The 27,036-nt window shown below is 35.9% G+C and overlaps 1 protein-coding gene across 8 annotated transcripts in view; it reads left to right on the forward strand.

The window, feature by feature from the left end:
- Cdkal1 (CDKAL1 threonylcarbamoyladenosine tRNA methylthiotransferase) overlaps positions 1-27,036 on the forward strand; it is a 627,362-nt gene that overhangs the window by 148,801 nt on the left and 451,525 nt on the right. For all 8 annotated transcript variants that reach the window (XM_021260567.2, XM_021260565.2, XM_021260566.2 and 5 more), the window contains 2 exons: positions 7,436-7,532; positions 24,791-24,839. In XM_021260567.2, coding sequence (XP_021116226.1) covers positions 7,436-7,532; positions 24,791-24,839 — 146 coding nt within the window. The remainder of the gene's footprint in view (positions 1-7,435; positions 7,533-24,790; positions 24,840-27,036) is intronic.

Genomic DNA, 27,036 nt, shown 5'->3' on the forward strand with positions numbered 1-27,036 from the left:
TGTCTTAGAGGCCTTATCCCTTTCATTCCATTTTCAGTTGTAATCAGAACTATCCATTTTTCTCTTGTTTCACCGAAGAAAAATAGATTCGTGTTTTCATTTAGTTTTGGTCATTCTTGGTGAGTGTGATAATTGAAGTACAATGAGATGTGGAAGTTAGATGGTGAATTCAGTAAAGGTAGCAGCCGATCAGGGTAACTCTTATTAGTGTCGTTTTATTGAGGTATTCTGATGCACAGATACAGTCTCAAATCCTTCTGACCTTTTCTTTTTTTCCCCTACTCTGTGGAAGGTTATTGCCTTCTACAGTATTGCTGTGAGTATGGTATTAGGATATTGGTCCTAGGAGAGGTAAGCTAGTTATAGATTTGTTTTTTCATTTTATGGAAATAGTCTCCATAAAAGGAATACACACGTTATTTATTTTAGGCTATTAACCCTTTTTAAAAAAGTGTGCTTTACTTATTTTACCTTGCTTAACAAGAAGGAAGTGATGGATTCAGATGCTAAGCGTGGTGTGAGTTTTGAATGCAGTGAGGCATCTTACATCCTGAGATCTGACTTCATGAGCCCCACTCTTCTGACTTTGTTCTGGAAGTTACACAAAAATGCCATTGAACTTTAAACTTCCTGATAAAAGGGTGGGGGAAAAAAGCTCCTTTACTGGCCTTTTAGGCTCAGTAATTTGAGACTGTGAATCAAAACAATACAAGATAAATAGGAGCAAACCCTCCTGATTTAGTTACATATGTGTGTATAGGACAGTGATGGCAAACCATTTAGCGCTTTCAATGATACAGCCTGCTGTGGCACATGTGCCATAGGTTCGCCACCACCCATACAGGAATTCTTAAAGAAATTTGACTCAAGGAGACAGTTAGAATTTGGAACTCACTTACCTTCTTAACCAAGGGACTGAAGTATGGACAACAACTTAGACAAAAGAAAAGGGTTTGGAGACTTTCTGAGGGTTATAAGTTTTGGAGAAGTAACTAGAAAATATATCGCAAGTAGGGGTCATTTGTAAGCTTTTTAACAAGATTAGAGTCTTAAAGTGTTCATAAGTTGTCTATTTTAATTTGAAGGGATCTTTTCAGTTTCCTGTGTGGCTTAGAAGCACAAATTTCTTTTGTTATCTGACAAGCCTCTAAGCATATATTGTATGCATAATGGACACAAAATATTTAATTTATGATTTTACAAACGAAGTTGTTGTTTTTCATCATTTACTCTAGAAATTTTCATAGACTCATTACATACCAGTTAGAAATGGTGACAGTAGGGCTGGGGATTTAGCTCAGTGGTTCCGCCTCCTCCCGTGCAAGTACAAGGTTCTGAGTTCGATCCCCAGCACGAAAAAAAGAAAAAAAAGAAAAGAAAAGAAACAGTGACGATAGATGGAGGATAGAAGTTAGAAACTGACATATCGAGAATTAATAGCTGACACCTATGAAAGAAAGAAAAGAATCAATGTATATGGCCTCTCGGGATTATTTATTATTGGAGCCATATTGCACAAAGGGTAGTGATGGATGTCTTTCAGCAGTGCCTCTGTCTTTACTGTGACCTCTGGCAAGCTATTTAATCTTTCTGATCCTCAGTTTCCTTTTTATTAAACAAAATGACAAGGCTAGAAAGTTTTGGCAGTCTTTTACAGATGTGAAATTTTATATGCACAGGGATTATCTAAGCAAACATACACAGTACAGATTCATTTAGATTCACTGTACTGTCTGTAATAGGAAATGAGAGGATGTCCAGATTTTAGAAGTATTTCCTTTAGAATATTTACATTTTTTAAACAAAAAAAGACTTGGCTATAGCTCAGTGTTGGGTATAACGCTTTTTGATAAGTAAATGGGGGCTATTTGAAGGTAGAATTTAATAAAACAAGTGGTGTTCAGTGTTGATAAACAATTTTTGAAGTGATGAACTCCCTTCCTCTGAGGAAGTAAAGCAGAAGTCATGTGACTACTTAGAATGGATACTGTACAAAATATTGACATTTAGGTGAAATCTGTTCAGTTGGTCAACTTTCCTGTGCAGGAGAAGGTCTAAGAGTGTTGGGGTACTCTTTGAGTCTGCCACTGCAGATTAGGAAGGTGGATGGAGAGGCCTGTGACCCAGGTGTCTTTGTAGACTGGTCTTGGCCTTGGGATGAGGCCTTCTAGGGGCATGTCAGATACCTTAGCAGAGCTGCTGGGAAGCTCTTTCCCCCCTTCTTGTTTTGCTGCCAAGCTTTTAAGGATAATATTGATGTGTCCTCTTTATTTTCTTAACTCCTTATCCAATCAAGTAGTTGTTATTTATAAGTTGGAGTATTTCATTTCACAGTTTATCTCATGCATTTACCTTTTTGCTACCTTCCTTATAAAAACTGGGTGTAGTTTACATCCTATTATATAATTTGCTGCTTGCTTATAACCACATATTGTGAGTATGTTTCCTTGTTTGGTCTCCATTATTACCTTAAATTATAGTGAATATTTTTCAGTACTATGTGTCTGCATTTTTAAAAGTGCTTTTTTGTGTATTAACACATTTAACCCTTACGTCAACCTTGTAACTTCTATTATAGATGAAAACATTGAAGCACAGAGAGTTTAAGAAATTCCCTTATGGTTACAAAGTTAACAAACAACAGAGCCAGTAGTAAAACCCGGGTAGTCTAGCTTCAGTCTGTCCTCATTATCACTTCATTATACTGCTGCTCCACTGATTCTGAGTTCTTCTGCCATTAATCATTTTGCTTCATGTCTGTGGTTGGATTTTTAGTACCCTCTCCATTCCTTTTTGCTAATAAAACGTGCAAGGCATGGGCTAAACCTGGTAATGCCCCTGTGAACCAAAGGTCCAGAAGGGGTAGGGGTAGTGGGAGGGGCAGGGGAAAGGAAAGAAGGGAAAGGAAAAATGATGAGAAAAGGAAAAAAAAAATGGAAACAAAGTCTTTGTAAATAGGGAAGGGTGGAGGGGATGAAGGGCGGGCTAGGAATGGGGAAAAAATAAGAACCAAGATGCATCATGTAAAGTTACAAGTTCCCAATGAGAAATGTAAATGTGTTATATACCTAAAATGTACCAATAAAAGAATTTTTAAAAAATGCCTGTCTGTGTGCAATTCACACTTTGGGAGGGCATGTAGACAGGCTTTAAGCAATTACATAAAAAACCTAAATAAGTATGTAGGTTTTTAAAAAAAAATCATAATATACATTGGATTTTATCAAACCAGGGGCCTTGTACTGTACATACTAAGTGCTTGCTCTGCAGTTGAGCTACATTCCTGCTCAACCTTTTGTTTTCCAGTACTGAGGATTGAACTCAGTGCCTTCACAGTGAGCTACATCCTCAGGCCTTTAAAAATTTTTTATTTTGAAATGATCTTTCCATGTCCCCATGTTTCCCAGGCTGAGATCGAACTTGTGATCTTTCTGCCTCAGCCTCCTGAGTAGCTGGGATTCTGGGCGTACACCACCATTCCTGACAATGTGATTGGTTTTATGTTGCTGCTTCCTCAGATTATGATAGAAGACTATTTTCTACTTCTCTGTTTACTGGCTTGTAGTACAGACACTGAGAAATTTCTACCCTTCTGGTTCATCTTTACTAGGTGCACTGTAGACTGCTCACTTTGGTATGACTTATTTTTTTCTTAAGAGTGTAAAATAAACAGTTACATTTTACTTTTGTCAGTTAAAATAACATTCAGTCTTCTGATCCTGATATTATAGCTCAGTTACTTTGGATTTTGAAATTGCTATATATTCCAAGTTGTAGATATTAATATATATTTTCAGATTGATAAAGCCATCAGATCTTAATTTTATTTCCAACTCTAGGCAACTCAGAGCCTGCCTTTCCATGTTCTGCCAACAGAACCATGTAGGTAAAGTATGAACCATGTAGGTGAGTGTATAAGTATGTATTTATAAATTTTAAAATCAGGTACAAACTCAAATTTTTTCTTGAGATAAAGTTTTGGTTAGGAAATAGACATTTTTATATAAATATCAATTTATAGGAAAGTATGAGGAGTAAGAGTAATGAACACAGCAAAAGAACTACCAATCCCTTCTTACATGCTACTTTTAGAAAACTACTTTTTGATATACCCATGAATTTATTACTCTCCATTAGACTATTATTTTGTTTTAAGACTCATTTAAGCAAGAGTTGTCAGATACCAAGTTGTGCTTCTTTCTGGAAGATATTCAAAGTATTATTAGTCTCTAAAATTCTGTGCTGGTCTAGTGGAGATATGTCTGTACCACTGTTTATTATACAGCAAAAACTCAACTGTGATTTATGTTCTACAGTGTGCTGTCCACAGAACCAGAGGATCCTGGGTGCTCCTTGCAACTCTATCACTAACTCAACCTTGATCTTCACATCTTTTTGTCTTTTTGCCTTTGCCTTTTTCTTTTTCTTTTTCTTTTTCCTTTTCTTGGCAGTTCTGGGAATTGATCCCCAGGTGGGCACGCTAGGCAAGTATTCTACCACTGAGTTAGATCTTCAGCTCTTTTTATTTTGAGGCAGGTCTTGCTAAGTTGCCCAAGCTAGCTTTGAACTAGTCATTCTCTTGTCTCAGGCTCTTGAGTAGCTGGGATTTTAGGTGTGAGCCACCACACCTAGCCGTTTCATGACTTCAGATCTCAATTTTCTTATCTGTAAAGCAAGGGAATAATATTATTTTGTTGTTAGTTTTTTATGATGCTGAAGATTCTATACCAGTTATTTCTTGCATTTTATGCCTTGAAAAGAGAAAGGCTTCTTTATATTTTCTGTGTTATTCAAGTCAATGCTTTGGACAAAGATATGTTGCTGTTTACTTAGAAATATGTTTCAAGAAAATGTGAACCATTACATTAACTTTGCATTCTCATTTTAACATTAACATTTCAGGACTGAGGGGAAGACATGTTAATTCATGCTATTTTAAAGTTGCTTAAGGTTTTATTCTCATCAGCATTCATAGTTTGAAGAATGAAGGCTTTTAAAAATATATCTATGCTAGATATATTTCTAAAGAAAAAAAATTCAGGCTTTTATTAACCTAAACAAAACTCATTTAAAAAAATACAGGATGCATGAAGGAATGCTTAGAATAGGAGTATTCTGAGAATTTGCAGTAAAAGTTTTACTGCTTTTGTTACATAAAAAGGATGGCACTGAGATTTTATGACTAGACTATGATTTTTGGTTGAGATTATGGTTCTGGTTGTCCTACCATTTTAAAGCCAAATTCAATAAAAGCATGAAATAATGTTCAATAAATATTAAATCATGTGTCCCTATTTGGGTCCTCTCCTCTTAATTTTCTAGAGCTCTTCTTACTCCTTTAAAATCAGGCCTCGACTATTTCATGACCCAGACTAGTGTTCAGCAGTGTGCTATCCCTCCACCGCCCATAGACCTCCTGCTTTTTACCTTCTTGTATTTGTCCAACTGTAGCAACTGCCTGGAGCTTTCTTTGCCTCTATGTTCTCTCCTCGTCCTGTCTGCTGATAAAAATCCTCCCTAAGTTTTTCATGAAGCCATTTCCTGTCTGTTTTGCCTACACATTCTTTTCCTCCTCATCACATGTTATCTGTGCATCTCCCTGTCATCAAAAGTATTTTACTTGATGCTGTGCTATTGTCTTTCACATCTCATCTGCTATAAACCCTGAGTTTGTGGAGTGTAAGGTGCTGGTCTTCTTCATTACTTCGTTCCCTTAAGCACTTACTATAATGACATAAATGTGCTTAATAATTAAGTAATTGAATTCATTTGATAGGAAGCAGGCTTTTTATTTGATTTAATTATTAGTGATTGCAGAATCTTTTGGATGTCTGGCAGTGACTCTAGGTGTTTCCTCTAAAAAGAAAAAGATATTAAAGAAAATGAGAAGGTTTTTTTTCATTTAAAGTATTTCACGTTTACTGTAAGAAAAGCATTGGTGTGCAGTGATGTGCTCAGTACTGATAAAAAAGTAAAACCAAAGTCACTTTATTTTCATTCAGTAAGGTTTTTCAGGACCTTAAATGGGAAAATTATGTCAAAGTACTCTTAAGTTCCTGAAATGGAATTTTAATATTTCTCTGAAAATAGTTATTTTGTATTCTTATTCATTCATTAAATCCTTCTCTTCATCCTTCCCAGAAGATTTTGATGAGGCTTCTTATCACACAGAACTGATCCCTTTAACCCTAATTTTTTATTGGTTCTAAATGTTTGTTCTTGAAACAGTTGAAGATGACAAGACAGTTGGCTGAGTATAGAAACTTCACTTCACAGTAGTGTAGTCACATGTCCAGAAACTGGGCTGTAGACATCTCAGCTTTCTCAGTTAACTTCAGAAACCTAGAGACTGCTGGGACAGCAAGGCACTCAGTTTGGTGCATAAAATATACTAGTGAGGAATCAGGAAAAAAAAGTGAATGAACCCTCAGAACATGTTAAAATCCCTATACTTGAAAAAGAATTGAGAATTTGAACATTTAATTTTAAAGTACACAAAGAATCTGTATAGTTTCTAGAAGAATATAAAAGCTCTGCTTTGTACTGTCTCCTAGCACAGAAATTATTGCTTGCTGTATACACATATGCCTGATTGAGTGAATAATATTCACATAAAATATACTCCAACTCCCTCTTCAGCAGAGAAATTCTTAAAAGATAGCCAGATATGTATATTTTAAACCAAGTTTTCTACTTAGAATTTATGCTATTAAAATAATTACACAGCTGAACATAGATTTCACATCTAGGTTTGTATATTCCAGAATACTTTTTCAAATATTCAGATGTACATAATAAGATATGTATATATGTTTGTATACATATAAATACCTGCATGTGTCAGACCAGTCTGCTTATGAGTATATGTTGTGTATCTGAAGGATGTTTGGACTCTGGTAGGAAGCATAAGTGACCAAGAACTAAGTTCTGAGCAGCAAGAATGGGTGGGGGTTGTGGGAAAATGTGGCCATTTCCAGGATATGAGATATTATGCCTTCTATTTATTCTGTTCTCCTGTTTGAATTTTTTTGAAATACATTTTGTATTGTTCAAAAGACTAGGAAAGTATATATAGTTTTGAGCATATTTTCATTAATATTTAAGATCAAGAACTCATTTGAAAAGGTTTGCTTGTCTGTCTGGAAAATGTGGCTTTCAAAAATGATTCATATCCCTGCGAATTTTGTATGATTGTTTTGGAATGAGATGATGAAAGGCATTGTCAGATTGGACTACTGTTGTGTTTCTTAGTGCTGTGCTAAATGGACATATAGTGTTGGAAGTCTAATGTTTTCATTAAGCAGTTGCAAGAAAATCCTAGTTCACGTTAGCTGGGCCTATTATTTGGAGAACTCATCTTCATAACAACACTTTCCCAGGATATACTTCAGAGCAAATAATTCATACTGTTTCCCCCCCCTCTTCAATTTCCTAGAAAAGCTCAAGAGGAAAACAAGAAAGTAGTGCTGGCCGGGTGTGTCCCTCAAGCCCAGCCTCGTCAGGATTACCTCAAGGGACTGAGTATCATTGGGGTAAGTTTGTACAGTGCTTGACAGGATAAAAGAAAATTTTGTATTGTTAGCTTTTGATAGCATCCACATTTTATTTGCTATTTTTCAATTATTTATAGCTGTCCTAAACACACTTTCTTTATCGTCCCCTGAAACTTTGTTGTGTCTGTGTGACTGTCTTACTTTGCCACAAAAACTTGTCCTAGGTTTTCTCATTCAGGAAGAATGGCACAATAGAAAGGTGCAGTGTGGAATTTATGTCCCCTCATGACCTGGTCTTTGTCTCTTTTTTCCATTGTCATGTCTGTCTGCGTCATTACACCCCACACCCAGCATTGGACTTCTTACTGTCCTAGAAGCTCATAGGTGCTTTTTTGGGTGCCCCAACTCCATTGTTTTTACCCCTCCAAGCCTCATCAACTCTAACCCAACTTGTTTGAAGTTTTCTGTCCACCCTGTGCCTGTGAGTTTCTGCCTCTCGGTTCTCTTTTCTCGCTGTGCAGTTGTCTGCCATTTGGATGCCCTTTTTCTTTTTTTCCATGCTAGAGAGTGAAACGAAGGCCTTAGCACTGAGTGACATCCCCCGTCCCCCCTTTCCCCTTTGAGACAGTGTTTCATTAAGTCACCAAGTTGCCTGGGTTGGCTTGAACTTGGAATCCTTGTGCCTCAGCCTCCCAAAGTGCTGGGATTATAGGTGTGCACCACCACACCCCACCTCCATTTGCTTAGTACACATTTATGATTTTAAGTTTAGAATTGTGATTTTAGAGTTACATGTTTCTTTGTATATAGTCCATATCTTTATTCAAATTATTATTCTTATGAGGACAGCTCTTCAGTTCTTTAAAGAAAAATCAAAGAAGAAAAGTATGTTTCTCCAGCCTGACATTATTTTTTGACTGACCAACGGAAAGAACCCTCCCATTGAGTTTTTGTTTTCTGTTCTGTTGGCCAGTCAGCTCTGTGAATCTGGAGATTACTTACTATCTGTTCTCTCTTTTACTCTTTGGTAGCCATCACAATTCACATATGCCCTAGTGTAGTTGGCGCTGTTAGCAGTGCTTCATTCTTCCCACCATTCCACTTGGCTGTTCTTGGTATACTCAACAGTGATCTTCTTTCAGGCCAGGCTTTATTAATTTCTTAATATTACATAAAAATGCTGTGTGTTCACAGTAAAAATTATCTGAACAATTGGCATTCAAATTGAGTTTGATGATAGATTTCTCCTCCCATGATGCACTTCAGACAGGTTCTTACATTGTGCCCTCAGTGTAGTGAAGTTGCTTTCTGCTACAAAATCCTCACCCCACTAGCAAATTTAATAATCTTTGAACAAACAATTCTCACTTTAAACAAACAGAATTTGAATGTCTGGTAACTTTAGTTTGTTTTCACCATTTGTCTGTTTACATTGCAATTTCTCTTGGTTTAAGAAATGAAATGAATGTGGAACCCCTGAGTTATCCTTTCGTGTCATGCTAACTCTCCATAAACATAATCTTGCTGTGCTAGGGAAATAGGAAACTAGTTAGGACTCTGTTTTAGAGATGGAATGTAGTACATGCCTGCAGTTTGTCTTAGATTTCATCCCAAGGAATTAAATTTTCTGTAGTTTGGAAAAAGCTTGTGTTTTTTGGTGTATATCATAGTAGCATTTCTAAGCTTCATTGTATGCATGGGAGAGCTTAGAATATTTTAGGGTGTGGAGGAAGTCTCAAGATATGGTATAAAGGGGTCTTGGGTATGGAACTCAGTAGTGGAATATTTGCTTAGTGTGCTTGGAGCCCTGGATTTGATGCCCAGTACTGGGGAGAGATGCAGTATAAGGGAGGGTGCTGAGTGCTGTTCATGTGGAAGACAGTTTGTAGGGTTGAGACAGGCAAAACACTGATAAACACCTTTTCCTGTTCAATCTAGTGCCCTTTTTATTAAAAAGTAAAAGTCACGTAGTCCCCCATTTTATTAAAATGAACATTCCTTGTATTTATTTTATTTGGCTTAGTTATAATTGGAGAAATAACTAAAGAACACATTTTAAAAAGTGAATTGAAAGAAAATTCATATTTATATCACTAACACAATATAGCTTTGTTTATCCCCTTTAGACTTTAAACTTTGCAACTTTTACTTAATTATAATATTAAAACTATTTTGTATGTTTGTTATTCTATGAGCTTTTAAACTATTTAAATGCCTATATCAGTGTTCTGTTGAAGGATATACTATAATTTATTTAATTTTTAATTGTTGTATTTTCTAATTTTTACAAAATATACAGAATACATAAATTTCCACGGTGGGCTTTTTAACTTGTGGGGTAACTTAATTACATATTCACCAGCATTATTATTAAAGTATTAGATTTTTTTTATCAACATAATCTCATAGAACAGTTTTCCTATGGCAGCTATGTGACATTTAACATCACTGACATTTTGTATATGAAAATTATATACACGTCTGAATATTTTAAAAACATAGATGAGGAAACCAAAATAATCTATAATTGGATGTTTATAGAAGCCTAATTCTGACTAAAATTGTTAGAATTGCTATAAAATCAGAACTCCTCTGAAATAGTTATAATGAAGTTAAATGATTTTGTACCAAGGAAAAATAGTTCTAAGTACAAAAATAAAGATGTTTATATTCAGTGATTTTGGAAACAATTTTTATCAGGATGTTTAGAATTGTATAACTGACTTACAGGCTGAATCAGGAATGTTAATTCTTCACAAAATTTCTGTGATGGAAGGTGTTAACAGAGATGGAGGCAAAAATAGCTGTAACTTCATTGTGTGCCTTTACATAGCTTCTGTTGGAATTTATCTGTATCATCCCATAACTCAGGGAAGATGTGTCAATTCTTGACCAAGTGTTTGGAATAAAAAGCTGCCATTAGGTAGAGACCAGGGGTGCACAAGCTGGTCACTGCACACCTGAGCTGAGACATGTGATACTTAGCAGAGCTCATGAAGTAAGCACTTAAGAAGGTAATAGATAAGGAGAGGGATTACTATCATCATAAAACATGAATTTTCACCAATCTCGGCCCTTCCAAATGGGATGTCTCATTCCATTTTTTTTTTTTTTTTTGCTGTAGTGAAATACCTGAGAGTAGAGTTGTCAGTGAAAAAGAATAGAGGTTTGTTTGACTCACAGTTCTAGAGGCTGAGAGGTCCCAGCCAACTCCACCTGCTGGGCATTTGGTGAAGGGCTCCTTGCTGCATAGTATCTTGGTCAAGGGCATCGCGTGGGGAGATGGGCCAAGTGTGCTAGCTTGAGTCTGTCCTTCTCTTCTTGTAAAGTCACTAGTCTCCTTTGAGGAGAACCCCCCCCCCCAGCTCTGGACTTCATCTAATTCTAATTACCTCCCAAAGACCTCACATCCAAATACTATTAACATATTAATTTGAGGATTAAGGTTCCCAACACAGAACTTTTAGGGGACACATCCACACTGTACTGTGGAGCATTGCATTTGTTGTAGTAATCAGAAGTAGCATGAGGTAAGAACACTTGGCAAACAGGGATTTGATTCTTGGGCCTTTTATTATCCCCTCTCTCACCATCTTCTGAAATTACCTACTTACGATTACTTATAAAATGAAACATGGAAGTGACAGAGCCCGCCGTCACTTGTCAAACAGCACCTGAATGGGGGAGTGAGGATGAAGAAAAAGACTCAGAGATAGAATCGGGAGCCTCTCAGAGAGACTGCCGCCGCGCTTTTTTATTCTCCTCCCCTTTTTATCACAGGTGAGTTTGGTTATTAATCATGACCCTTATCCAAAGACACCTGCTTCCTTGTTCTCTAGTTCTTTGGAAATTCCCCACCCTCATGGGCTTTCTTGTTTCTCGGGTTTACAAAACGTTCATCATGTTCCAGGACAGTTTCTGAAGGTAAACATCTAATTTGGCAAGGATGCGGTTCCTCGTAACATAGTCTCCTTGCTCTGTACAATGGAGGGTAAGATTTAACACGGAGCCTCTATGGCTAACACCGCTCTCCACATGGAAGGAAATAATGAGCTATCATAACCAGAAGCGCAGCCTCTCAGCCTCCAGGTCTGGAAGAACTTGAGTGGCCACTCCTCTGAGATTCTCCTATCCTGGAGCATACACCTGTGCACAAACCTGTCTGGTTCCTCACATTGGGAGAGGACAAAGACCAGATGTGAAAACATAGCTGTCTTGAATAGAGAGCTCTTTTGTGAACCAGAGCTTTTTTCTTAGCATGAAATGAAGCTTATGTTTTATATCTAGAATATATGTGTTTATTGGTCACTAATACAGAATCAAGATCTTTCAATTTTTTTGTAAGATCTTAAAACATTTTATCTTACAGTGAAAATTTTCATCTTTTTTTTGCCAAGTAACTATGGTTAGCTGTCCACTTTACAGTTTACATGCAATACCTTTTTATTACTGCTTTTTGTTTTATGTCAGTTACACTATGTCTAGCTGTAGGTAATTCTGTGATCTTTTAAGTATAACTATTGTCACTTTCCTTCTCTCAGGCTCAGTTGTCGGCAGAAAGTGTCTTTTAGCTTAGTAAAGCAGAAAATAGTATGCGGTTTGCTAAATTTTGGAGAGAATAAAACCAAAGAATAGTGGACTTCCAAGTCAGAAAGCCTGGCTTCAGATTCTGGACCTGCCGTATCATTAGTTCAATTCATTCAATGCTTCCTGTGTGCGGACTTTGCGGTTGGTACTTCTCTCAGTGCTGGGACTGCACCTATGCATAAAATGTTTCCAAATCCCTATTCTCATAGAACTTACATCCTGGTTCTTGGGGAGAAGCATCTAGTTAGAATCCAGAACTTCAGCCTCCTAGAGAATCTGAATGAGTTCCTAGACCATGGTGAAATTGACTAACTGGGAATTTCTCTGTGGGGCTCCGATAGAAATACATGCTATGTTTATCACTTAGGAGTCATGTTATTTCTTCTTGTGGTAGTGTTATTTCTAATTATTGCAATATCCATTACTAGTAAGAATGACCTTTAATAGGAAGGCTGGTTCTTACTCTATACAGCAAAGAATGTGTACAAATTTGAACATTTTGTGTAGATTTTCTGCAGTAATAAGCTTACCTTGAAATTTGGTCTTGTTTGGTGTTAAGTTCGTATTGGCAACTGTACTATATTTCTAGAAATCCTAAATAAACTACAAATTAATACACATGTAACATTTTTCAATTTGCAGTTTATAGGAAGATATATGATTTGATATTGAGAATTTGTAACTATTTTAGGAAAGCATGTTTACAGAATGTACATTAAAAAAAATCTTTTGCACCAACAACATGCATTGCTTTTGAAGTTGGTCTTGGCTTGATTAATTAGACTTACCTCTGTTATTTATTTAGAAATCCTAAATAAACTGCAAATCAATACACCAGTTGTAACATTTTGGAAACATGCAATTCGCAGCAGAATATGTAATTTGATATTGACAATTTATAAATGACAACACTTCCTCATGTTCAGCTGTGAACCCTGGAGGCAAGTGCCCCTTTTCTAGGGAGAGCTGAAGAGAAATGTGAGTTAGTCCATGTGTCTGCTTATTGCAAGCATTGTTACCTGGTTGGTTTGCAGTGTCTAACTGCTTGAATCCTGAGAAGTTAGGTAGCACAGTGCCCTCTTCAAATGTGAACACTTTAATTTGGAAAATTATTTATATCAGTAAAGCAGGATTTGGAAGAGGCTAAATGTAACAACATTTCTCTCTTACAATATATTACAAAAGGCAAATCCACAAAGTGGTGCAGTGTCACAGTAACAATGGCATGGGTACTGAGGGCAAAGCTGGACAGATTCTGTCATTATATTCATCTCTACTTCACATACTCTACTTTTTTCTCTTGTCATATTGTAGCTTTTGACCTTGTCGTTATTAAAAAGGCAGCATTGTAACAGAATGGGATGTAATTTTAAAAGGCTATTCCTGTTTTTCTCTTCCTAGACCCGTTGCCTTCACTTTTTTTGTGGCCTCTATGAATCTTTCTTTATTTTTTGGTACTGGGGATCGAACTCAGGACCTTGAGCTTGCCAGGCAGGCGCGATGTCGCTGAGGTAAATCCCCAGCTCTATGAATCTTTCTTATACACCTTCTGTTTTTTTAACCTACTGAATTATTAAAATGTAGCATATCATAGTAGTTAAGATCATGGATTCAGGAGTTAGATTGTGTGGGCCACTGCACATTTTCTTAGCAATGTAATCCTGTGCAAGTTACTTAACCTTTTTTTTTTAATACTTCAGTTTCATCATCTGTTAATTGTTGATAATAATAGAACCTGTTTTTGAATTCTATTAGGCTTAGATTTTTTAATACAGCTGAGTGTGGTGGTACATTCCTGTAATCTTAGTTAATTAAGCTGAAGCAGGAGGATCACAAGTTTGAACCCAGCTTGAGCAGCTTAGCAATACCTTATCTCAAAAACTGAAAAGGCTGGGGATCATTGGTAGAAGTTCCCAGTACAACCCCTCCGCCCCCCACTGACTTGTTAACACGACATATAATGTCTGTAGTGTGGTACTCAGGACATAGTGCTTTCTATTGGTTATTATTCTTATTTTTAAATTATTCCACTTACTAGTAGAATTAACATCTAGTACAACTATGTGTCCTGAACTGAACTATTTGCAAGAGATATAGACTTCAGTACAACATCTTTTCCCTTAGACCATGAACTCTGATGAGTCACAGATTGCCTTGATAATGTGCAAGGGATAAAGTGTTATGGGCCCACAGAGGCTGATGCCGCCCTTGACTTAGATATCAAGGCTGAGCAGTGGCTTGATGAGTGGAGAAAGAAGAAAGGGCTTTCAGGCAGGAACCACCACACTTTTAAGGAAGGGCCTGTGTACCTGTAACTCCTGTCCTTTTGGTACTCTAGGCTTTTTCTTATCTACTACTTTCTATCCTTTGACTTACATTTCCCCATTCTTCCTTCCCTTGGCAGCCTCAGTTTTATTCTCCATGTCTATATAATTGACACTTTTTTTTTTTTTAAAAGAGAGATTGCACATGTGAGATTGTGCAGTATTTTTCTTTCTTTCTTTGGCTTATTTTACTGAGTGTTATGTCCTCCAGGTTCATTTATGTTGTGACAATTGACAGGATCTCCTTTTTAAAAGATAGCTAATAGTCCATTGCATACATCTTTGTACCACATTTTTTCTAAAATCCAGTTTTGGACAGATACTTTGGTTGCTTCCTTATATTGCCTATTGTAAACAACATTGTAATGAACAGAGGCATGCAGATATCCTTACCATAGGCTAATTTCATCTCCTTGGGGCATATACTCAGAAAAGAGGTTGCTGGGTCACATTCATCATCACTTTTCATTCTCTTTTAAAATTTTGATACAGTAGAAACAATTTTTTGAGGGTGGTAGATACTTCTCTGGTTTCAAAATTTAAAGGGTGTATTTCCTGGGATCTGCTGAACATGTCTGGTAAGAGGCCTAATTAATTCTGTCTCCGACCTTTTTTAATGTATGAAAATGATTTATTGAACTTATCAGTCTATTTGAGGTATACATACCATGACGAACACTTACTGACAGGCTTCATCAAGGAGCCACAATTTTGTTTGTCACTATTCTGCATTTGCCCTCTGTGCTTGGCATATTCTGGCTTCATAAGCATTTATCAGTGAATGAATGTTTTTAAATACAAGGTATATGTTTAACTTATTTTTTTTATATTGTTCTTTTAGTCCAGTAGCATAAAATTTTCCTTTCCTCTTTTATGATGTAAACTTTAGCATGTGTTTATTTCCTCATTACTGCAGTGGTTATCCATGTTGCCATAACAGAGTATCACAAATGTAGTGCCTTATTACAGCATGTATTACCTTACAGTTCTAGAGGTGAGATGTTGGAGCTGGTTTTCCTGGCCTAAAATCAAGGTGTCTGTAGGCTGCCTTCTTCCCTGCAGCTTCTTGGGGAGAGTCTGCTCTGTGGCCTTTTTGAGCTTCTAGAGCAGTGGTGGTGCTAGGGATGTAGCTCAGTGCAAAGGCCCCAGTACCACAAAAACAATCAAAAAACAACCCTCTCAGAAAGCAAATCAACTCCCCACCAAACAAATGGCAATTAAAGGCTGAATAATATCTTACTATGTATGTATATTACAGTTTCTTTAACCGTTCATGTGTTGATGGCCTCTAGGCTGATTCCATATCTGGCTGTTGTGAATGATAGTATAATGAACATAAGAGCACAGATATATCTAGAAGGTGCTGATTTAGATGGTAATTTCCTTTGGGTATATACCCTGAGGTAGGATTACTGGGTCATGTGCTATCTAGTTTTAATTTTTAAAGTAATCTGTATACTATTTCCCATGATAAGGACCCCAATTTACATTCAATAAATAGTGTACAAGGGTTCCCTTTTTTCCTTAAACTTTCCAGCACTCACTATTTCTTGTGTTTCTGATCAGAGTCATCCTAACAGGTATGAGGTGATGTCGTATAGCGGTTTGGATTTGCATTTCCCTGAGGATTAGTGATACTGAGACCTTTTCATATACCTGTTGGCCATTTGTATTTTTTCTTGGGAAAAATGTCTTTTTAATTGCATTGCCTGCTTTTAAAAGGAATTTTTTTTGCTATAAGTTATATGAATTATTTCTAAAATTTTGTGTATTAACCACTTATATGATTTATAATGTTTTTTCCAGTTCATAGGTTGTCCTTTTGTTGATTGCTTCCACTGCTTTGTAGCAACTTTTTAGCTTGATATGGTTCCATTTATTTTTGCTTCTGATGCCTAAAATTTTGGTATAATTACCCCCTCAAAAAACAAAACAAAACATTGCTGAGGTCCATATCAAGGAGCTTTCCCTCTTTTGTTTTCTTTTAGGACTTTTACAGTTCCAGGAGTGATGTTTAGGATTTTAATCTCTTGAGTGGATTCTTAATGTATGGTGTCATATACAGATTCAGAGCAATTCCTATCAAAATTGCTATGGCATTTTTCACAGAAATAGAGAAAAACAGTTGTAAAATTTGTATAAAATCATAGAATACCCAAAATAGCCAAAATGATCTTGAGAAAAAAACTCCAAAGTTGTAGCATCATACTTTCTGATTTTCAATCATATTAAAGAGCTATAGTAATCAAAACAATATGGTACTGACATAAAAACAGACACACATCAGTGAAACAGAATGGAGAGCTCAGACATAAATTTAAGCATACGCCATCAGCTGATTTTCAGCAAAACCACCATTACAACACAATGGGAAGAGAACAATCTTCGGTAAACAATGTTAGGAAAATGAGATGCAAAAAATACAAAAGATAAATATGTAGAAGAATTGGACCCTTACCTTGTATCATTTTGTTTTTCCTTTAAAAGCTTAATGGTTACAGGTGATTTTAAAGTTTTGATCTGATAATTCTTTTTTTTTTTCTTTCTTTTTTGGTACCAGGGACCAAACTTTGGGACCTTGTGCTTGCAAGGCAGTCAGTGGAACCACTAAGCTAAATCCCAGGCTGATCTGATATTTCTTAATTAGAATATCAATTATAGATTGCCCTTTTATTTACATATTCATAAAATTAAGAGAGCTAATAAGAAAGTTCCTTTGAGTGTGTGTTTGTGTATCAACAATATATTAACCTCCTACTCTTGAAAGAATTTGAGGTGTCCTGAGATAAAAATCAAGAGATTGTTAAAATGCCAGTCATATTCATACAAATATAAAAAAAGTAATAGCATGTAATAGAGAAATGTGAATAAACAGCATTTTCTGGAAGTTTTCAATAAAATTAGCCTGAGCAGTCTTTTAACATGGTTCCTTCAACTGGCTTTCTTTTGCAATCAGAATAAATCTAAACTGCAGGGCATGAATTACAGCATCTCAGATAATCTTCCTTCGTCATTTATCTGGCTTCATCTCTTCCCACTGTGTCCCTCATGTGCTGTCCTTCTTTTGACCTTATAAGCCATCTGCTTGCTCTCTGCCTCTTAGCCCTTGCACCTCCTTTTTCCCCTGGAGGTTCATGTTGATGCCTCTGCCTTATGGTTCAGGTCCCTGGATTAATGCTCCTGTTCAGATGTTTATCAGTGCCATGACAGCAAAATTGTCCTCTCTACTTTTGCCACTTCTCAGTTTTATTTTCTTCCTAACAACTGTCATGATAGGAAATGAAAAATTTCAGTTGTGTGTTTGTCTCCCCAGTTAAAATGCAATGTGCATGAAGCAAGGGTTCTGTATTTTCACCATTATTCCCCCAGTTTCTACAACAGTATTCACTGCTAGTTAGTGCTAGTAATATTTGTAGGGGGAGAGTTAATAGGAAATAGTTGTTGTCTTGGGCTTTTGAAACTCCAGGTTTAATTGGATAGCATTCTGTGATCATTTAGTAATGACCTCCATGTTTACAGGAAAAGAGCACTTCATTAACTGGGCCACCTATCTGCCATTCCTGGAGAAGATTTACTGAAAATACATGGCAAAAATCTAGCTGGTTATATTTGGACCTGCCCTGCATTCCTTCTGCTTCGAAAATCCCAGTAATATTTCTAACCCACGATGAGATGTGATAATACATGTATAAAGTATTAGCATAGAGCTTGAGATGAAGTAGTTGTTTGAGAAATGTTAGCTGTCACTATATTCTTCTAGTTATTAACTTATCCAGCTGCTGGTTGTTGTGTGCTTGTGCACTCAAAGCAGAATCACTGACAGTAAAATGGTATCAGCTTGTCCTGGGATGGCCCTATTGTAGACTTTTTTCCTAGTCTAGATAGCAAAATTGTGTTTGAGACCTGCATTGGTTTCATAGGAATGCTGTAACAACTTAATGCTGACTGAGTGGCTATCTCAGCCATCTCCTTTAAACCTGACCTTTTCACTGTAGCTACCCAGCCATATGTGACTATTTAAATTAGATTTAAGTTAATTAAAATGTTGGTTCCTCCTGGACAGCACAGCCTGTGAACTGTCCCACCCCTGCGGAAAGTTCTGTTCCTGCAATGTGTCTCAACAGTGAGGAGATTCTAGAAGAACTCATTTTCTTTACCTTAGGTGCCATTGTTGTAGGGTTGCTTCTTCGATACATGTTTAGTTACAAATTTGGAGTAGTTCATAATAGCAGAATAAAATATTTTTATAGACTTCTTTTAAAAGTTCTTAGACAGAATGACTCATTAATGTTATTTATGAATTGTTTATTCACCAACTCCTTTCTTCATTGTTGAGAACATATGGAGTCAGTAACAGAACATACTGCATGCCTTTTTTCCTGTATATTTATAACTAATTGCCTGAAGGTCGTAAGATACTGTTTTATTTATTTGAATTATATGCTAGAGAATAAGCTCTTCTGTACTCAGACCTACAATTTATAGTATTAATTAAGAACAGCTTTTCTTTTCTCCCAGAATGAATTCAGTAGTATATCATGATTACTGTATGTGAGTTTTGAGTTTGTTGTGCACTCAGTAATTTTCTTCTCTCCCTACTTCCTATTCTGCACTGGTTTTTTCCTCCTATCTTTTCCCTTTTCTATCCCTTCTCACCCTTCTGCAGTCTTTCCTTTTGTTCTTGGTCTCTCCTTTCTTTCTTTTGTCCCCACTGTTTCCTCCATTGTCTTCTACTGGAAATGGAAATAGACAAATCATGTAAGGAACTTTTCTGCCTGTTTATAATCAACACCACCCTATTGCTGCTGGAGATGAAGCCCAGGCTGGCTTAGCACACACGGGCAAGCGCTCTAGCACTGAACTGTGCCTTCCAGGCCCTCATGTACTTTTAAAATAAAGTTTTGGTGGGCTGTTTTCAGTGTTCTGCAGTTCACCGGTACCAGCTAGTAATTAAATTATCATATATGTATGGATAAAATCTAATTTTTCTTTCATTAAAAAAATGTTATCAGGTACTTTTAAAAAATCCTTTTCAGTTATATAAATTCAAGCAAATTCTTTGTGAACAGGGTAAAAGAAAAGCTATCTTCATTTCTTCTTTGCATATATAAATATTTAAACTTTTTATTTTGACATAATATACTTACAGAAACTTTGCAAAAATAAGCAAAGAATTCCTAGATTTACCAAAACATTTTAATAATTTGTTTATTTGGTTTATATATACACACACACATTTTTTCTTATACTTTGGAAGGTAAATTGCAAGCATAATGCCTTTCTAAATACTTGTACATTTAAAAAAAGGTGTCTCATCACTATAGTATAATTATTAAAATCAGAAAAGCACTGATACAGTGAGTGCTATAAGATAGTGTATAGATTTTATTTAGATATTGTTATTTATCTCAGTAATGTCTTTTATAGGAATGGAAAACCCCCAGATATCCGTAATTGCATTTAGTTGTGAAGTCTCTTCATTAGTCCCCTTTAATCTGGAACATTTCCTCAATTTTTCTGGACTGTAATAGCCTTGACATTAAAACATTTTATTATCTGGAGCTCTTCAGCAGTTTTTGATCATAACTTTATTGAGATACAACTCATACACTATTGGAGGTCGATTAATCCTGTGACTGCCTCGAAAGGGGGTTGATGACAGCTAAAGAAAAAAAGACAATAGAGACTTGGATAATTTCAGAGTATATGGGGCCCAGGAGATCAGTGCCTCAGAGCAGGCAAAGACACTCAGAGCTTGCCACTCTTTATTAGGTTCATAAGGAATATCAGATGACTCAGGGTGTCAATAATCCTAAATTCATGAGGATCTTATAATCGGAGGGTGTATTAGATGTCTCAGAGGGCAGAGGTAATCGTATGACAATGAGGTTCTTATGCTAATGAGGATCTTAGGTCTATGAAGAGCTTATGTTGATTAGGATGGTGAGACCAGCAAACCATTCTTACAACAGTAGGTGGGATGAGTTAAGCTGATAAGGAATTTGTCCCTTCCCAGGTTTTTTTTTTTTGTATTGGGGATCGAACTCGGGTCCTTGTGCAGGTGAAACCTTTTTCTTTTTGTATTGCTACTCGATTCTTAAAGAACCAGGATGTCTTCAGCTTATGTAATCTTGTTCTTGAGCGTCACATCAGGGAACCATTGAGGCCTCAGACAGCCCTAATCATAATTTAATTGTGAAATGATTTTTTCCCTCAAAATTATGTAGAATGGTTCCCGACAATACATCATCCAGTGGACCCAATTAAAATGTATTTTTCCATGGATTTTCGTATATTCACAGAGTTGTGTGGCCATCATTACAGACTAATATTAGAAAATCTTTATCACTCCATAAAGAAACCCAATACTCTTAGCCTCTCTTCCATCTTTCTATCATCTATCTACAGGTAGTCACTATTGTATGTTGGCTCCATGTATTTTCTTACTGTGGATATTCTATGTGAGTGGAATTAATTCATAATATTTTCTTTTTTTTTATAATACATAATATTTTCGGTCTTTTTCACCTAGTATATTTTAGTATGTATCAGTACTTCATTCCCTTTTGTGACTTCATATTTCATTGTGTGGATGTGCCACATTTTGTTTATCATTTGATGCATATGTGTGTTTTTACCTTTTGGCCATTATGAATAATGATGTGAACGCTTGTGTATAGATTTTTGCATGGAGATAGGTTTTTTTTTTTCTCTTGGGAATATAGGATAGGAATTGATGGATCATATAGTAACTCTATGTTTAACCATTTGTGTTTAACTGTAGACTATTTTCCAAACTGGCTGCATGTTAGTGCAAATCCACTAGCAGTGTTTCTCAGTTTCAGTGTTTCCACGTCTTCTCCAACACTGTTACTATTTGTCTTTTTCATTGTAGTCATCTTAGTGAATGTGAAGTGTTATCTCATTATGTGTGTCTGTTTTTTGTAGTTAACTCTTCATAAAATTTAACTTTTTAATCATTTTTAAGGATATACTTCATTGGCACTAAATATCTTCATGTTGTTCAGCAGCTGTTCCCACCATTATTTCCAGAATGTTTTCATTTTCTCAAACTGATTCTGTATATCCATAAAGCAGTAATTCTTCTTTCTCCCATTGTGGTTTTGATTTGCATCTCTGGGTTAGTTAATAGAATTGACTATCTTTTCATATTTTATTGGTTGTTTGTGTATCTTCCTTGGAGAAGTTATATATTCGAATCCTTTGCCCATTTTTGATGGGTTTGTTTTTCACACTTGAGTTGTGGGAGTTCATCATATATTATAAACTAAGTCCCATGTCAGATATAGTATGTATATGATTTGGAGAAGTGTTTGGCCATTTTCTGTGTTGTATTCTTACTTTCTCAATGGTGTCTTTTGAAGTATGAAGAGTGTTTAATTTTGATGATGTCTGGTTTTTTATTTTTTCTTTCATTGCTCAGCTTTGGTGTTGTATGTAAGAAATTGTCATTTAATCCAAGGTCCATGTGGATTTACAGGTCTGTTTCCTTCTATGAATTTTTAGTTTCATCTGATCCTCAACTTTGTAACAGACTGCTCCTGCCACATGTTGCTGTTTTCTCTGGGATTAAGGCTTCTTGCTCAGTTTATGTGCTACAAGGCAAGGGGCTATGCGCCCTTTGAGCTTTTATATCTCCAAGTACATAGGAAATCATTTTTGTTTTCTGACTTCAGCATTTGAGTGAACTCATATTTTACTCCTTTTAATCTCTGTCTTCTGTCCCTATTTGATAGCTTGATTATTCATTCACATTAATCCTATTCATGTCTCTCTTACCCAGAGCAATCCGCATATCCACATGTGATGTTTTATCTATGCTCTAATGTCATATTTTCTTATTTCTTAACTCCAGTGATGGTCATCGTCGTCTGTGTTTCAGCGGTCATTTCCATGACCAGATCTTGGACCTTGCTCAAAATTATTAAATTCCTGTATCAGCACTCTGGTTATAGTCTCCTGTCTCCTTTTCTCTCATTTCTCCTTCCCTTTCCCATTCCCTGGTCTCTTCTTTCTAACTCTACCACTCCTACAAGCTTCATCCTATCTAAAATACATAGTCAGCCTTTTTCCGGTTTGCTTGTAGTCAGTGTTGTTCTCCAGCCCTTTGGATCATTCTTGTATACTTTAGATGCCTAATAAATGATGAGTGAATGAGTGATGGAATTAACACACCATGTATTGGTCTGTTTGTGTCCACTACTAGCACTGCTGGATCTGGAGAAATATTCAGCTGCACATGGATTCATCATTAGAAATGTACAGGCTCTAATTTTAGTTGGTTTTTCAGTACTGTCTGGCAGTTTTTACATGTCCCTAGTTATCACTGTTACTCTCTGTAACCGGTACTTTTGGACATTTATTCTGTTGTTTTGTCATATCCTTTCTCACTCATAGCAAATGAGCTTGCTTTTTACCTCTTTGAGAAAAACTAAGACCACCATCTCAGCATCCTCCCTGAAATCTGTAAGAGCACTAGCATTCGGCATCACGCTTTGCTTCCTCCTAGCCTCTCGTGTCAGAAGACTGGGGCCTCCTCTCGCTCTGGGCTGGTATCTTTATCTGGTTTTTGAATCTTATTCTGTCCACTTTCTGAGACCTTGCTCCTTCAATTAGTTCTCATATATTTATGAGAACTAATATATTCCACTCTTCTTTCTCTTCTGTTTTATTCTTCTCAGTATGTAAAGTGTAAGACCAAAAAAGTAAATACAGTACAGTAACTTTAACAATGACACATACAGACATAATTTCCTCTAGCTACCAGGAGTTCTTTCTCTTTCACTGTTTTAAAAAGAATAGTCTATATTCACTGTTTCTATTTTCTTATGTATGATTTATTGCCACTAAACATACTTTCCCTCTAAGCTTGTAGACTTCCTAGACACTTAGCATTTTAGTCTGTATGTTACTTTTTGCCTCTAGCATCATGTGATATTGTCCACCATTCCCTTCTCTTTCCTTGTGCCTCTGGCAGATTCTCGCAGTCTTTAGAGGCAGGGAAGAGTTCCAGTGTGCTGTTGTCTTATCTTGTTTTCATATAAGACACTGAGGCCAAAAGAATTATTTTTATGAGACTTGCCATTGCATTTTTTTTTTTTTCTTTTTTGATACCAGGGATTGAACTCAGGTCCTTGCACTTGCACGGCAGGTGGCCAAACCACTGAGCTAAATCCCCGGCCCCTCCATTGCATTTTTAATACATTCTTTTTATAGGGTTTTTCTCATTGCTGTGGAGTTCATTACAGCATTATTGTAATAGAAGGACATTCTTTTCACAGTAATTTTGGATGAATGTGTTATTGTATATCCATACAGTGAGAAACTAGGGAGGCTGTAAAATGAATGAAGTAGACCTATACGTATGGGTAATGAATATGAACACAAATCAAGGGACAGGTGTGTATCACACATATATATCTATACACATATGTATAGAAAATACTTATATATAAATATTTGACAACAGAAAGCATCTTCATATCTATTCATCATAATAAGTGATTTTTATCTATGAAGTAGAAATAGAGGAAGGCAGATATTATAGGCTACTTTAATTTTTCCAAGGCACAGCTGTTTCTCCTGCAATAAAACAGGTATAATTTGGGGATTTTTAGAGGATCAGCTTTGACTTATTCTTATCTGACTTTATTCCATTAGCTTCTTCTTGGATCATTACTTTACATTGCTGTTTGAATTTTAACTTCTAAACTCTAGTCATGCTTACTCAGTCTCCTTAGTGGGCTTTGCCTGTTGGCACTCAAAGTCACTTTTGGTTCCCTGTGTCTGATTTCATTACCTTCCCTCTGTGTTCCCATGGCATCCTGAGTAGTCATCCCTAGTCACTGGTATAGAGAAGAGGAGCTTTATTATTGATACTGTGTTCCATAGATCTGAGTATAGTGCTCAGCACATAGTAAAAATTCATTGAAAAGGTTTTAAAAGTTAAAGTAATAACACAGAATTTGGGATCAGTCTCTTTAATACCAGCCTGTCTTCCTGTTAGGTTGTCAGTTTAGGCCCTTTTGCTTGAAGCTCTATGTGAGGCCATATATTTTAATTAAACTTAAATTTAGATCTCAGGTTGTGTTGAGTTTGTTGATAGACTATCCTAAAACAACCCAAGCAGTTTATTTAAATGCATTATGATATCTCCAATTATCCCTGGAGGAAAAGAGGATGAAAATTTTATATTATTACACAAAAAATTAGTATAAGATTTTAAAAAAGATCTCCAAATACATTAAAGGAAACCTGCATTGATGTGCTTAGAAAATATATAACATTGATTCCAGTAAAAGCATAAACAGAGTTTTTTTTTCCTCCATGTAAATTGCTTGTCTAACCCTTTATTTTCTTTTCTAGGTTCAACAGATAGATCGTGTGGTTGAAGTTGTAGAAGAAACAATTAAAGGTAATTGTTGAAAAGGAGGTAGGCAAATGTATATATTTTTGGAACTACATTGTAAAAATATAACTCAACACATACTGGACACCTTTGCAGAAGTTCTTATTTTAGATTTAAAAATATTAAATTTTGATCTTGGATTTATACATTGACCAGAGAGTGTATATTTGACTTATAAATGAATTAATGAATCAGATTTTAGTTTTTTAAAATCTTATTTTTCTATAAAATGGGTTTACTTTGACTCTCAGAAGACATAATTTAGTGAATTTAAACTGAGGAAAGTTTTTATTTGTACATTTTCATATCATGTAATTAGTTGCATTTTTCCCTTTGAAAAATACTGTTTAATTTTGATACATCTTCAAGGAATAATTTTTGTAGTTACACTAGAAAATAGAATTGTGCATTTATTATTTGCTCATTGAAACAGATTCTTATGAAGTCAGTGAGAAGTAAACTATCTTTAATTGGGTGGTTTAAATGTAAATATTTGTTGGCTATTTTTCCTCTGTTAGATTAGCACAAATAAAAACCAGAATATGATTTTGAAATATTAAGTTCAACGGCTTAAAATTTGAACTGTTAAAAAAAATTTTTTTTAATCTTTTGGGAGATAGGGTCTCGCTATGTAGCTCAGGCTAGGCTTGAACTCACTATGTAGCCCAGGCTGCCCTCAAACTTGTGGTGATCCTCCTGCCCCAGCCTCTTGAGCACTGAGATCAAAGGTATGTACCACCACAGCAAGCTGGTTTGTTTTTTTGTTTTTTTTTTAATAAAGAAGTTTGTTTTTCAAACAGACTGTCACATTGAAATTTGTAACTCTGTACTTTTCCTGCTGTCCTATGTCTACTATTCTCCATGTGATTTTATTAATTTTGAATCTTATTAGTGATTGATGATTATAGAATATGAGAATGAGACTGTCCCCTAATCTTCTGTAGAAATATTTTAAGAAAGGATTTTAGGCATAACAACTTACAGCAATGATATATTTGAATTTTCAAACTATATCTCAGTGTTATCTTGGAAAATATAGATGCTGGCATTAGTTGTGTACTTACAGTGTGACAGCATGCTAAGTACTTCTCATGGAGTAAGGCATTTAATCTTTACAATAGTTCTGTGAAGTGCAGTGGATTTAAATATTTTGCTCATTTGGCAGACACAAGGGCACATAGCTAGAGTTGGGATTTGGACCTAGGTAATTTGGCTCTAATGCCTGAATTCCCTTACACTGTAACATGGTTCACATTGTGGGATGATTTCTTTATTCTCACTCAGATAAGAATCACTGTTTCAGAAGTTGGATTGAGCTTTTTAGGCAGTGCTTCAAGATGCTTGAGGATGTTGCCTTATTCAGATGCTGGCCATTCAGAAATTTAAAAATGATAAGGAAGATGACAGAGAAGACAATCTAGGTGGCTTTGGGTATGGCAATGACTTTTACATATAACATCAAAGATATGAGCCACAAAAGAAATAATTGATAAGTTAAAATTTAAAATGTGTGCTCTACAAAAGACACTGTGAGGGCAATAAGAAGAAAAAGCATTTCAAGGGGGAATATATTTGCAAAAGATCCATCTGATCAGTTTGTTATCCAAAAAATATGAAGAACTCTTAAAATTTGACAGTAAACAAGTGAGTGCCCCAGTTAGAAAATGGGCAAAAGTAACAAATACTTCACCAAAGAAGATATATAGATGGCACATCACATATAAAAAGATGCTCAGCATCATATGTTATTAGTGAATTGCACATGAAAGCAGTGAGGATACACCACACAGTGTAATGGTAATGTCTGAAATTCTGGACAACACCAGCTGCTGGCAAGGATGTGAAGAAACAAGAACTCTTACTTATTACTGGAAAGCACACAAAATGGTATGGCCACTTTGGAAGACAGTAGGGCAGTTTCTTAACATAGCCTTAGCACGTAGTCTAGCCATATATCTGCACAAACACATGCATGTGATGTTCATAATAGCTTTATTGATAATTACCAAAACTCAGAGGTTGCAAAGATGATTTTCTGTAAGCAAGTGGGTAAGCTGCAGTACATCTAAACAGTGGGGAAAAAATGAAGCCAGGAGAAAACATAGAGGGAATCAGTGTGGATATTACAAAGTGAAAGAAGCTAATCTGAAAAGGCTACGTACTGTTTGATTTCAGCTCTGTGACATTCTGGAAGAGGTAAACT

This window comes from Heterocephalus glaber, unplaced genomic scaffold, assembly GCF_053883595.1.
Source record: "Heterocephalus glaber isolate CG9 unplaced genomic scaffold, H.glaber_assembly_v1.0 deba00001472, whole genome shotgun sequence".
Classification (NCBI taxonomy): Eukaryota; Metazoa; Chordata; class Mammalia; order Rodentia; family Bathyergidae; genus Heterocephalus; species Heterocephalus glaber.